The 12,040-nt window shown below is 33.3% G+C and overlaps 1 protein-coding gene across 1 annotated transcript; it reads right to left on the bottom strand.

Moving 5' to 3' along the window:
* Window positions 1-9,697: 9,697 nt before the first annotated feature.
* Window positions 9,698-10,666, bottom strand: LOC106627521 (cytochrome b5 domain-containing protein 1). Its single transcript, XM_014247666.3, has 3 exons — window positions 10,395-10,666; window positions 9,966-10,331; window positions 9,698-9,899 (listed from the first exon to the last, which is right to left on the bottom strand). The coding sequence occupies exons 1-3, from the start codon at window positions 10,518-10,520 to the stop codon at window positions 9,768-9,770; spliced, it is 624 nt and encodes a 207-aa protein (XP_014103141.2). The 5' UTR covers window positions 10,521-10,666; the 3' UTR covers window positions 9,698-9,767.
* Between the last annotated feature and the right edge of the window lie 1,374 nt (window positions 10,667-12,040).

The following is a 12,040-nucleotide window of genomic DNA, read 5'->3' as shown; positions in this document are numbered from 1 at the left end:
CATTAAAATTATTGCTTAGAGCCTGTGTAACCACATTATATAAATAAATGCTTTGTATGTAAGTGTGGGTTTGATTTCACATGAAATTTATAACAATGGCATATTTGTAAAGATAAGATTATAAAATGTGTTTGCATATCGCAATAATTGTGAATTTTAATTATTTTATAATTATAACTACTATACATGTATAAGTTTTGTTTTATTCATATGTGTTCTCTACGTGAGTTATATAATATAATATTATACAAGTATAATCACCGCGATGGCTTTTTTACAATACTTCTAATCATTATAATATATAAGGTTAGAAAGGTTTCTTCTCGTTGGCGATATATAAACTATTTTTCTATAACTTACCCAAACAACTTCTATGTAATGCTAAATAACTTCCTGAACGCCATCTGTTTATTGCTATATATTATTTGGTCTTGTGGTTGTCTTATCATTTGCAATGAAGGACGACAGAAGACGCTTTCTTGAATTGTTTGGCTTATAAGGGTTTTCCAAAAAAAGTGTTATGATTTAAAAAAACAACAACACACTAGGTGTCAAGGAAATTCAAATATTTTTATTTAGTGTGAATTACAATTGATACACTTAAGTTCTGTATATAACATCATTCAAATGGCCTCCACAACTTCTTTTGCAGGAACGAATTCGATGAACCCAATTTTCGAGTATTTTTTCCACTGTACCAAATCGTATGACATGAATAGCACGTTCAAAATTGATTTCTAAAGTTTGAAGAGAGTCTGGTTTATTGCTAAAGGCCAATGACTTTAAATAACCCAATAACAAATAGTCTAATGGTATTAAATCACAATTTCTTGAAATTATTGAATCTCCAAACTTTTCTAGCAATAATTCGGTTGCCGCACGTGCTGTGTGGCATGTAGCCCCGTCTTGTTGGAACCAGATGGTGTCAAGATCAACTTTTTCCAATTGCGGCAATAAAAAGTTTGATATCATCGGTCTATACCGCTTTCCATTGACAGCAACGGTGTCACCAGCTTCATTTCGAAAGAAGTACGGACCGATGATTCCATCAGAACAAAAACCACACCAAACTGTCAGTTTTTGTGAAAGTAATAGTTGTTTATGAATAATTTGTGGATTTTCTTCGTACCAGAATCGACAGTTTTGTTTATTTACCTCGAAAATTTGCAATTGGGAAACGATTATTTTATTTTGATAATAAAATTGAATAATTTGCAAACGGTTCTTGCGTATATCTTTCTACGATGATAATATTACTTTGCGATTGTAAATATTACTGAATACAATGAAAAAATAATTACAGATTATGATATACTAAAAATGGTAGAAACGAAACATAGAAATCATATCATTCCTATTGCGATGATGATGTTTTAAGATTGCATATGAGTAGTTCCAAGAATTCGTTGGCAGATCGAATAATCTTGTATTATCTTAGGCTCTCAATGAAAGTAAATACATCGCACGAAAGAAAAGCCTTACCGGATATCTCGTTTAGTATGAAATTATGTGAAGTTATCGGTTCCTTCTAATAGTCTTAGTCTACTTAATGTTACTGGTCGATTTAGGGTTTGTGGAGAGTTGTCTTTATAACGTTTCTAAGACAGTTCATTGCGCAAAGTTGCTACGTTTGTTGATGCATATTGTAAGAATCGAAATCGATGAATCTCACTTGCACAGATTTTCGTCCTTTGTGTTATGCATAGGTTCCTAAAGATGGATCGCCAGCTCCTCATAGATCCACGAAGCGTTTTGAGCTTACCACACATTTTTTAAGGCGATTAATATCAATCCTAGCAACTTCGCTAGATTCGCCAAAAGTGTGTCTATCAAGATATTTCAATATTAATGAAGGTCCAAACAGAGTTGTATTTGTTACAATATTTTAATTTTTCAAAAGAAAAGTACATTAATTTTATGTAACCACACCTCGAATACTATTTAATCCTCTTGCCTTCTAATACCTTCATTTATTCAAATTTTTTTAAGAGTTTTGAGTTTCTAAATTCTGCCACGAATTTTTACTGTTTGAAATTTTATAATTATTTTGAACTTTTATGAGGATCTGTCTATATAATGTGCATTTGTAAACATATAACTTTAGGTATATACATATTTCTATATACGACTAATTAAAGTCATTTAATATTCAATAAATTATTCGCATTTGTAACCATTTCCGTTTTTATAGCGGCAACATACAATGCTAAGGTGCATCAATGTTTGTAACACCTAGCGTGTTCCATGTGGCTGAGAATTTGCAACAAAGTAAATTTTGTGGTCAGTGGAATTGACAATTGTTGGAAATGTTCCACGCAGTTTGACGTCTGCCAGCAAAATTTAATTCTTTACCGCAAATTCATATGTAGATACATACATACATACAGACAATATTTAATAGTAGCTATATACAATTGTAGATATGTAGTTATTTGCTTGTGTCGCAATTCTGTTTGAGGTCATGTGCGACTTTCTGTCTGTCTGTCCGCTTGACAAAGTTTTCGTGTAGACTTTTTCTGCTTCAGTTTTTTATTTGTTGTTTCTTTTCAAATATTTGTACTTATTTTAATCGTCTGTGAAATCAAATGCATTTTGTCTGTGCCACTGTGTCTTCCATCAAAGCTTGTACGAGTGTGCTTGTTTTGCCGTCTTATCTTTTTTCACAATGTCGATTCGGTTTGGGATGTGGTTTCTGAATACTTAATTTCATGTCTCTTCAAGTCATTTGAAGTGTCTTCATGTCTTTCCATGTCTTCTAGCGTACTCTCTGTTGTCGCATTGCGGAGTTTTTTTTTGTTGTTGTCGGCATAAATTGAGTTTTAATATATCGTAAATTCTGTTGAAGCGCCACACTCCATGAATGCGCTCGCCTGAAAGTGTCTCAAGTCTGTCAGACATGCTTCAGTAAATTTGTGGCATTTAATTTGTTAATAAAAGGCTTCAAATTGGAAATAAACTTTTTTATGACCGCATAATTTTAGTTAATGACAATTAATTGTGTTATGATGACTGTGGCAATGCTAAGTATAGTTCGTGGAAAGGATTTCAGTTTTGAGTTTTTAGAAATTGAAATCTTAAATTTTTTACTAACGGAAGTTAGACCTTGATGGCCATCTTTTTGGCAAGGGAAAAGCCGATTTTTTTTTTACCTTCTATCATAGGTGCTGTTTTTATTTTAGTTTACTCTATTGTATATGACGTCGCAATGGTAAAGAGCGGGTGGCAGACCATCATTAATGAGTCTATCGATGACATACTCTCTTTTTAGGTTTATCTCGTTGAATAGTTAAGATTACATTAATGAGTCTAAGATTGAAATAATTTGCACGACGTGGAAGCAGGACATCTATAACTGTAAGGATTCAACTTTTTAATGTAAAATACCGACTTTTTTTTATTTGAAACTGGCCAACAAATCTTGTAAGGAGTTAATAATTTTCTTACGCTTGAGAATCGGCATTATTTATGCAGTCTTTTAATCTCTGAGCAAAATAGTTAAGAAATCAAAAAATTTATGAAACCAGATACCAAAAAAAAAAAAACAGTAAAATCTCGTTTTCTTTTCGCAAACATCTACAAGGAAGGAGCCTTATAAAATTTTGAGCTTAGTAAATTTGCTATTAAAATTAACTAAGAAGTTAATCAGTTTAGAAAATCTTACTCTTAAATTTTGAAGGATACTGTTTGGAAATGGGGAATTTTTGTTGATTTCGATTCGCTAAAATATTCCATCGGGAAGTTCCATACATCCCTTGTTATCTACTTAATAACCATAATGCATCTGATAAGTTCTTTATTTATGAGTGTAGCAACATGGAGAAGTATGCAGAAAGTATAAATCTTTTAAGGTGATTGCGATGCACTTTCATTTATTCTGGGATCTTGACCCAATTTTGGGAACTTTGACCAACTTCCTTGTACTAAATATATACTCGTACATTAATACGTGTAGGCAGCTTAATATGGCTATAGCTTTGTTGCAGACGCTCCATTATACTTAGTCGACTGCAGTCTAAAGCTTCAGCGTCAGTCAATTAACTCACGCTTGTCTCGAACCAATATTATTATATTTGTTGTATGCTATATCCTAAAATTACTCAAGTACTTTTATTACTAACCCCGAAAACGAAAATACATGAGCTGTCCACTTAATACAGCTGGTTAAAGAAATATATTAGTCTCGGACTGAGAACTCAGAGTCGAAGAGTTACATTTAAAAATTTGAAATTAAGCTAATTTTCAAATAGATTATTAGATTTTACCAAATTGATTAATACATTTTTGGGGTGCAGCTTATTGTAGCCTCAACTGACAGCTGTCAACTTGACAGTTTCAGTTGTCCTGAGAGCTCGTTTCGCATATAATTAATGCTGTGTGAAAATTCATTACTACAAAACTCCTCTCTCTTCTCTACCCTCTACTCACTCAATGAACTCGGTAATTCCTATATTACAAGTATTGCAGAACCTATTTAAAATGCAAGCGGTTAACCAGTAAGTGCCGTTTGTTTTTGTACCAAGCCCATTACATACAAACACACTAACAACAAACTGTGTTGGCATGTGACAAGCCAGCGATTAAGTGTTTGGAAAATTCTGGCCGCCGGACACATTTAAAATAAATACAAACTTTTTTGAAATTAAAAAACGCACATATATATACACATACAACACTCATTTCATTGTTGTTTATGCTGTGCCCACAACAACACAATATTCCTTTTTTTCGTTCTCTGCGTTGCATGCAAATCACTTTTGATTTATTAGTTGTGGTAGTACTTCCTAATTTGGTTCCGTTAAAGATAAATATCAGTAAATAAATATAAAATTATTTGTATAAAATATTCAATAACTATGCTCTATGCGGTTTATAAATAAAGTCTTAGTTATATTTATATTGCTGCTTAAAAAGGAGTGTGGTGAGTTCCACACTTGCAGAGACGAGTAGATGTCACACCAAATCGATGTATTTGAATATTAGGGTGGGTAATTATTCTATTTAGGTGAAACATTTGGACCTTTAGACATACAGAAAGGCAGTATAGAAACCTATAAGCACTCAGATTAAGTGATATTTACCACAAATAACCTTAGATGATTAGAAAAATTAATTAGAAGAGTTCTACACAATATTCACCTAAACTTTTATTGAATTGCGTTCTCTTGTTTCTACAAAATCATATGGATGATACCAGCATAGCTATTGTCCTAATTAACAGTTGCAAAAAGTTTCTAAAGATTCCGTAAAATTTTGGTTTTTGAACCTCAAACTTGCATCTGCTTAACTGTCTCAGTCCCTCTATATCCGATAACTCCGTTTGGTACGTTGTTCTGAGATTTTCCGAAACTTTTAGTTAAAAAAATTAACGATACTTTATCCTTATATTGTCCAAAATGACCCCTTAACCAAAAGTCCATAATTTTCTAAGCAAATCTGCTACCAATAGCTAACATATTGAACAAATATCGTTGTTGTTGTTATAAGTCACAAAACACACCCAATTTGGTTTTCGAAACTACTGTTGTCATGATAGTCTTGTTTGTTGTAAATCTGGGACCTTTGTTACTACGACTAAAGTGTGTTTTTTGCAAATTGATTAGTCCCGCAGATCCGCTCCCGTAACTATAGTTCTCCTTAGCTTTTGCATTGTGTTTTTCTATTGGATTCACAGTCACCGACCAACAATTTACATCAACTACTTCAACACCACTTTCAACTGTCAACTGTACCGTGAGTTGACACTTTCAGGCCCCGTTTTGTTGTCCGTATTATTGGACCCGTAAATACCAAGTTAATAGAATAGACTTTTGAGTCAAATATTATTAACTGTGCTACTGAACTCTTCCTTTCCCTCCAAATGTCTCTCTTATTTTCTTTCTTCCGCCTTTTGTAGTAATCTTTCCATCCCGTATTCTCTCTCAATTTTTCTATATTCCTCTCTCTTTTTTTCTCTATTCCTATTTCTCTCCCCTTTCCTTTCTCTATCTTTCTTCCCTTCCCATTCTCTTTCCTTCTTCTCCCTTTCTCCTTTAATTTCTTTCTTTTATCTCTTTTCCTTTCTTTCTCCTATTTTCGTTAAACTCACTAAAACTGTAGTGGAATATATTCCTTTTCGTACCACACTGTGTTGCAATCCCCACTTAAATATCGTAATCATGCAGCGTATTTATTGTTATTAGAAAATTAATTTTTATTGCATTTATTGTTGTTGTATTTTATTTTATAGCCAGGCGCTACTTAATAAGGAAACTTTAAAATGAAAAGTAATTTGACCCTTTTGCAATGAACAGCGCCGCCGACCACCTAGCCACCAAGAGACTATCGTCAACATAACATAACTTACGCATACAATCACTCTTATACACTTTTTCTGCGATTATTATGGCCCGGAAGTTCAAGTTATGCGCTAACTGACCATATTTATGTACAGCGAGTACTATGTTGCTTCCATGTATGTATTTATGTATGTGTATGTTGTTGGTTGTTACTTTAGACACTTGCCGCAGCGTCATTTGTAGGTGCGCCCGCTGCCAATTATGGCCTGGTCAATCCATAAAAGAATAACCAAACAATTCGAAAGCCACTTCCTTTCCGAGCAAAATGCCACATTAAATGACCTGCTTTAGCTGTGCTTATGTGTGTTTGAGTGTTTGTTATCTTTTTAATATTTTATCATAAATTTCAAACATTTTATTTTTGCTTTTTCCGAAGCTTTTATGTTGACTAACTTTACACTTAAGTGATTTTGAGCAGAAAAAAAATATTCTGAATGCAAATTTTTAAATAATTCAGTCTTCAAGAAAAAACTCACAGAATAAATTTGAAAATACTTTAGAATTATTTTCTCGTTTTATATTCATTCTTTCTTTATATTTTGTTAATTTTTAATCTAAATTTTTTTTATTATTCCTCTATTTTTATTTTTTCATTTCATTTTTCTCTCCTTACATGCATAATTTATTGATAATTTAAGTTTTTGGTTCTGTGAAGCAAACATTCTCAGCCATCACTTTTAAGACTTAGTAACTATCTTTTTTAATTGTATTTAAATTTTTTGTTTTTTTCTGCACATTATTATTTATTTTGCCAGCCAAACGGACATCATTAAGGAATTTTAATTTCTATTTACATAAAAACGAAATCAAAATGTAAATCTCTTAACAAAAATCTGCAAATAAATTAAGTAAAAATCCAACTTGCATTGTAGCCGAAGAAATTTACTACTCATCGGTATATATACCGCTTTAACTCGCGCCGGGCAAAGCGCTGCTGTGAACGCATTCCATTCAAGACGCCCGCTGTCGCTTAAGTTCTTCACATCCATTTGTTGTTGTTTGAGAAAATCTCACAACAAAAATCTGCGAGTTCTAACTATAACACTTGCTACGCATGTCACACCCGACCCCTAACAACCTACATCGTTCTTTGACATGTACAAATTCGCAAGCGAAGTCGCATTTCTAAAGCTTGCGTGCTAAAGCAAAAGAAATAACAGAAAAAAGAATAATAAAAAAAAAAAAACGCGAACACCCACCAACTCTAAGACCCCGAGAATACCTCACGTAGAAATGCAAAAATGTAGGCGAAATAATCGCATGTCGAACACGACTTAGAAAATGACTTTCTCAACAAACATTTGTTATTTGGCGTTGTGAAAACAATTATCACACACACACACACATATGTACATATACACGCATGTAGCTGCACATGCGCACTCACATGTTGCGCGAGTTGTCCATAAGCAATTATTAGACAAGCACATTTCGAGCTCGTAAACAAGACTAATGTGTATGCAGTGCAACGAATTCCTTTCCTTTGGAAAACCGAAGACTTAAGACACAAACTTGTTCGCGCATTTGCCATTTTCATTTGGTGGGCTGTCCATTTTACAAATTACTATTTCGCATTTGCATGCTTGCTACAATTTTACCTTTTTTCTATTATATGTTTTATTTTGGTTTCTATTTTTGCTTTTTTTGCATCAACTTTTATTGTCACACCACAATTTGCATTAAGCAGGGCGCTTGAGAATGGTTTCGAACTCTTTTTTTATTTCTTCATATTTAGTTTTGCATGTCAACTGATTGCAATCACTTGTCAACGCTGTAAGTGTTTAGGTGGAAATGTCGGAGTATACTTTAGCGCATACAGTCTGTTAAATAAATATGCGTACAAAAAGAACAACGATGAATATCCATTTCAATATAAAAATAAAGTTCATTTTGCTAAATTATAATTACTTGGTTCAAAGGTACTTCAAATTTGAAAACTTAAGTCGGCAATATTGCTTCAAATATGCAGTAAAATCCACAACTAAGTCATGAACGATGTATCTCGAAAGTTCGAAAGAACAATAGAGAGTATACTTGAACTTCGGCATAATGAAAGAGGAGAAGAGAAATGGAGAAATAGTTCTAAAAAATGTCTTGAAAATAAAACGACTATAGAGGGATGTTAAATAACAAGATGAAAGCTTTATTCCTCGCTCGTCTATTAGTATGTTTCAAAAGTAAATGCAATAAGTTGAAAAGAAACCAAAGCTTAAAGAAGAATAACATTATTTTGGATAAGCGAATGTTCGAAATACGCAAATGATATCAGACATTGAAAGGCAATACATTTGGGGAGTGTGGGTTACACATAAACTAGACTATCCTGTGGAAGCCATAAAGACTTTTATAGAATCACTTGAATCTACAAAGTACCTTGAACCCATCAAATATCTGTTTAAGTGTTTCATTTCTTGTTAGCTCATCTGCATATCTAAAGTTGTAAAATCTGAGGTTTGTTAGCCTTGATTTCGCAAAGATGGGATAGTCAAGCAGGAAGTGTTGAGATGATTATACCTCGTTTTTTCCCAAGCAGCTTTTACCACGGGCCTTCTATCCCCGTAATTATCGATTAGGCAATGACCCCTTCAACAGCGGTGAGCTAGCTTACTAGGCCTCTTACCATTTACTTCGATCTAGAAGGTATGTACGACGACTTAAGTTATAGTAGTTAACCAGCGCTCACCAAGCTAACGTGAGGCCCAGACATCTTAAAGTAAATTACCTCATTCTATTGAGGTTGAGATGCTTTTCGCTCAATTCGAAAATCATCTGGGATTTTGTGGGGGTCTGGCAGTGTACTTTCGCGAGATTCTTCTAGTGGTTGTGGTCACGTATTAGCGCCACTAAATATTCGCGTAGTAAATAACGAACATTGATTGTACCAATACTTTTGTGGTTGACTATACATATCGTTAAAAAATTGAGATGTGATCACAATAAATGGAATATGAGTTTAACAGTCGAGCTTATGTTCAGATATTTTAAGCGTCGGTAGTAACATAAATTGTAGTAAGCAAAGCTGAGAGCTGCCTCCGATGTACCTTGATCATTTGAAATTACTAATAATCTGAAGCTCGGATTTATATTTTGAGTATTTTCATTTTCTTATTATGAGTAGCTGGTATTTATTATTAGAAGTCCCAATAAAGAAGTTTCGAATAAAAGAAAGTTCAAATGTTGTTGATACTGAACCAAGTCATATGATATTTGTTACCAGAATTTTCCCTGCCCTTGGTTTCTGAAGAGTATAAATAATTTTCTTACTGTAGCTGGCTTAACTTACCTTCAGATATTATAATATACATACTTGTATTAGGGGGGAGCGAAAAAAAATTTTTTTTTGGTAGGATATTTTCACAAAATTTTTAATATTTACGACAAATCTTAATTTCATATGAATTGTTTCCTCTCAAGTACAATTTAATATAACTTTCAAGCAATAGTCACATCATTGGTGTAGTACAACCAAATCGATGGAGGTGGCAAGTCATAGCGACATTCCTCCTCAATCAGACCGTTTTCATCCAGAGTGCCTTTCAGATTTAATTTACCACCGCATTGACCCTATCAACGTACATATTATATAAATAAATATGCCGAAATTTAATTTCTCAAATAAATAATATTCACCCGATTCGAGAACTTTCGCCACACATAACTGCCCGCATGATGATTATATAACTGCTTGTATTTGTGTTTTATATCATAAATGCTATCTTCATCGCAGACTTTCATCAGCTGAGTGGTGCCGGTGAGCGTGTTGATTATGCGCACGCGCCGATCACGTCTCGTTAAGCGACCGATGTGATACATGGGATCTTGACTCCAAAGTTTGCCACTCGTCTTGCACATTTCACTAAGCGCAGTTTCTAGAATCGGCGGGAATAGCAGACGTGGTCGTCCCGTTACAGGCGACGTCTCGGTTTTCGGCATGAATGACTCCTCGAAGAAATGTGAGATGTCTTTGCCGCCAAACGCAAGCAGATACTCTAGGTTCTTCAAGCAGGAGGATTCACTAATTTACATACATATAATATTTTAATTCTTCGCTCAACTTACGCTATTCCAGTGATCGTAACGGTCTCTTAAAAGTGGCGTTAAATCGAGCACATTTCCGTGTATCACAACCCAGAAATCATCCTTTTTATTGTGTAAGGCCACCTCGTCGAATAAATAGTAGCGCATTCTGGTTTTTTCAAACTTGCTCGAGTGTGTATACTAAAATATAAGCAGTTGCGTTTAAAAATATATGTTATATCGGATTTTTTTGAAATTTTGTTTATGCTATTTGAATTTTTGAAAGTTTTTGAAATGGGGAAAAATAATAAAATTGATGGGTACAGTGGTATTTGTGTACTATTTTGGTGAAATAAAATTCATATACTTACCTTTTTGTTTCTAATAGCATGAAGCATTTTTTATGTTTTGTATCTTATGTAACTTAAGAAAACATTTTCTTTTATTATTTATTTTCAATTTACTCATATATGAATCGAAGTTAAATTACTAATTATTTATTTAACAGTCTATGTTACATACTCCACAGTTTATTTGAATTTAACATTATCAATATTGTATTTTTTAAAAAATGTATATGCATTCTGTGGAGCTACAGTCCGTAGTAAGAATACATCAGTGCCTGCTGCTGACTTTATACTGAAAGTAGCGGCCCTTGTGTAAGATATCTTAAAAAAATTATATCAGCAATTTTTCTTGATAACTATGTGATGTTGTGCTAAAAATAATCATGGAAAATCCCTATAACAGGACAACAACCATTCCTTATGTCAATGATCCTTTTGTTTCATTTAGCGAGGGTAACAATTCCTTCTTAGGTTAATGATCCTTTTGTTTACCTTTGGTCAGGACAATAATCTTTGGGGCTAATGATTTTTGGTGAGGTCAATGACCCTTTTTTTGACATTTAGCAAAGTCAACTACCTTTGAGGTTAATCACCTTTGGTATGACACCTTTGTTTACCTTTAGCGCTGGCAACTACCCTTCCTTTAGGTCAATGAGACCAAGAGCTTCACTATTGCGTAAGGAAGAAACAACTTGCGAAGATTTTGGACCTCAACCATAAAAGCCATTGACCGTGGTTCTGTAAAAGAAATTTTTGGAATGACAAAGATAAATTATTTCGTTTTACTTTGAGAAGCTTCTCAAACAATTATTTTAATTTTGAAAATAATCCTTCTTTAGGTCAATGACCCTTTTATTTACCTTTAGTGAGACTAACTTACTCTTACTCAATGATCCAACAGTTCCAAAATAAACATCGGAGGCATCAATATAGCGTCAAATTTGAAAAAAGAGGTCACATTTAATCCCAATATATCTGAAATGCGTTCTATTTAGTAAGACTTTTAGATAATCCTCAAATTCAATTTCGATCTATGTATAGAAAACGTAAGAAATACTGCAAGCCGGAATCTTAGTTAGAATTTATTTGTATAAAAGCTTTTTCATATTAGAAATACACTCCTTTGGAGCAACATAGCACTATCATAAGTCTTTAGGTAATTCACGTACTTACAACCACTATAAACAATAACATTTCCCTATTAGTTGAGAAACTGTCTATCTAAGAGTTAGAATATACAAAGCAAAACAATAACATTTAAGAAAGCAACTTAATCTAGGCAATAAATAACATGATATTCTATATTTTATGACAACTCTTTTCAGGACAATGAACTCAACA

The sequence above is a fragment of the Bactrocera oleae genome, chromosome 3, assembly GCF_042242935.1.
Source record: "Bactrocera oleae isolate idBacOlea1 chromosome 3, idBacOlea1, whole genome shotgun sequence".
NCBI lineage: Eukaryota > Metazoa > Arthropoda > Insecta > Diptera > Tephritidae > Bactrocera > Bactrocera oleae.
Note: the sequence above shows the minus strand (reverse complement) of the source record. Positions and strands in the feature narration are given on the sequence as shown.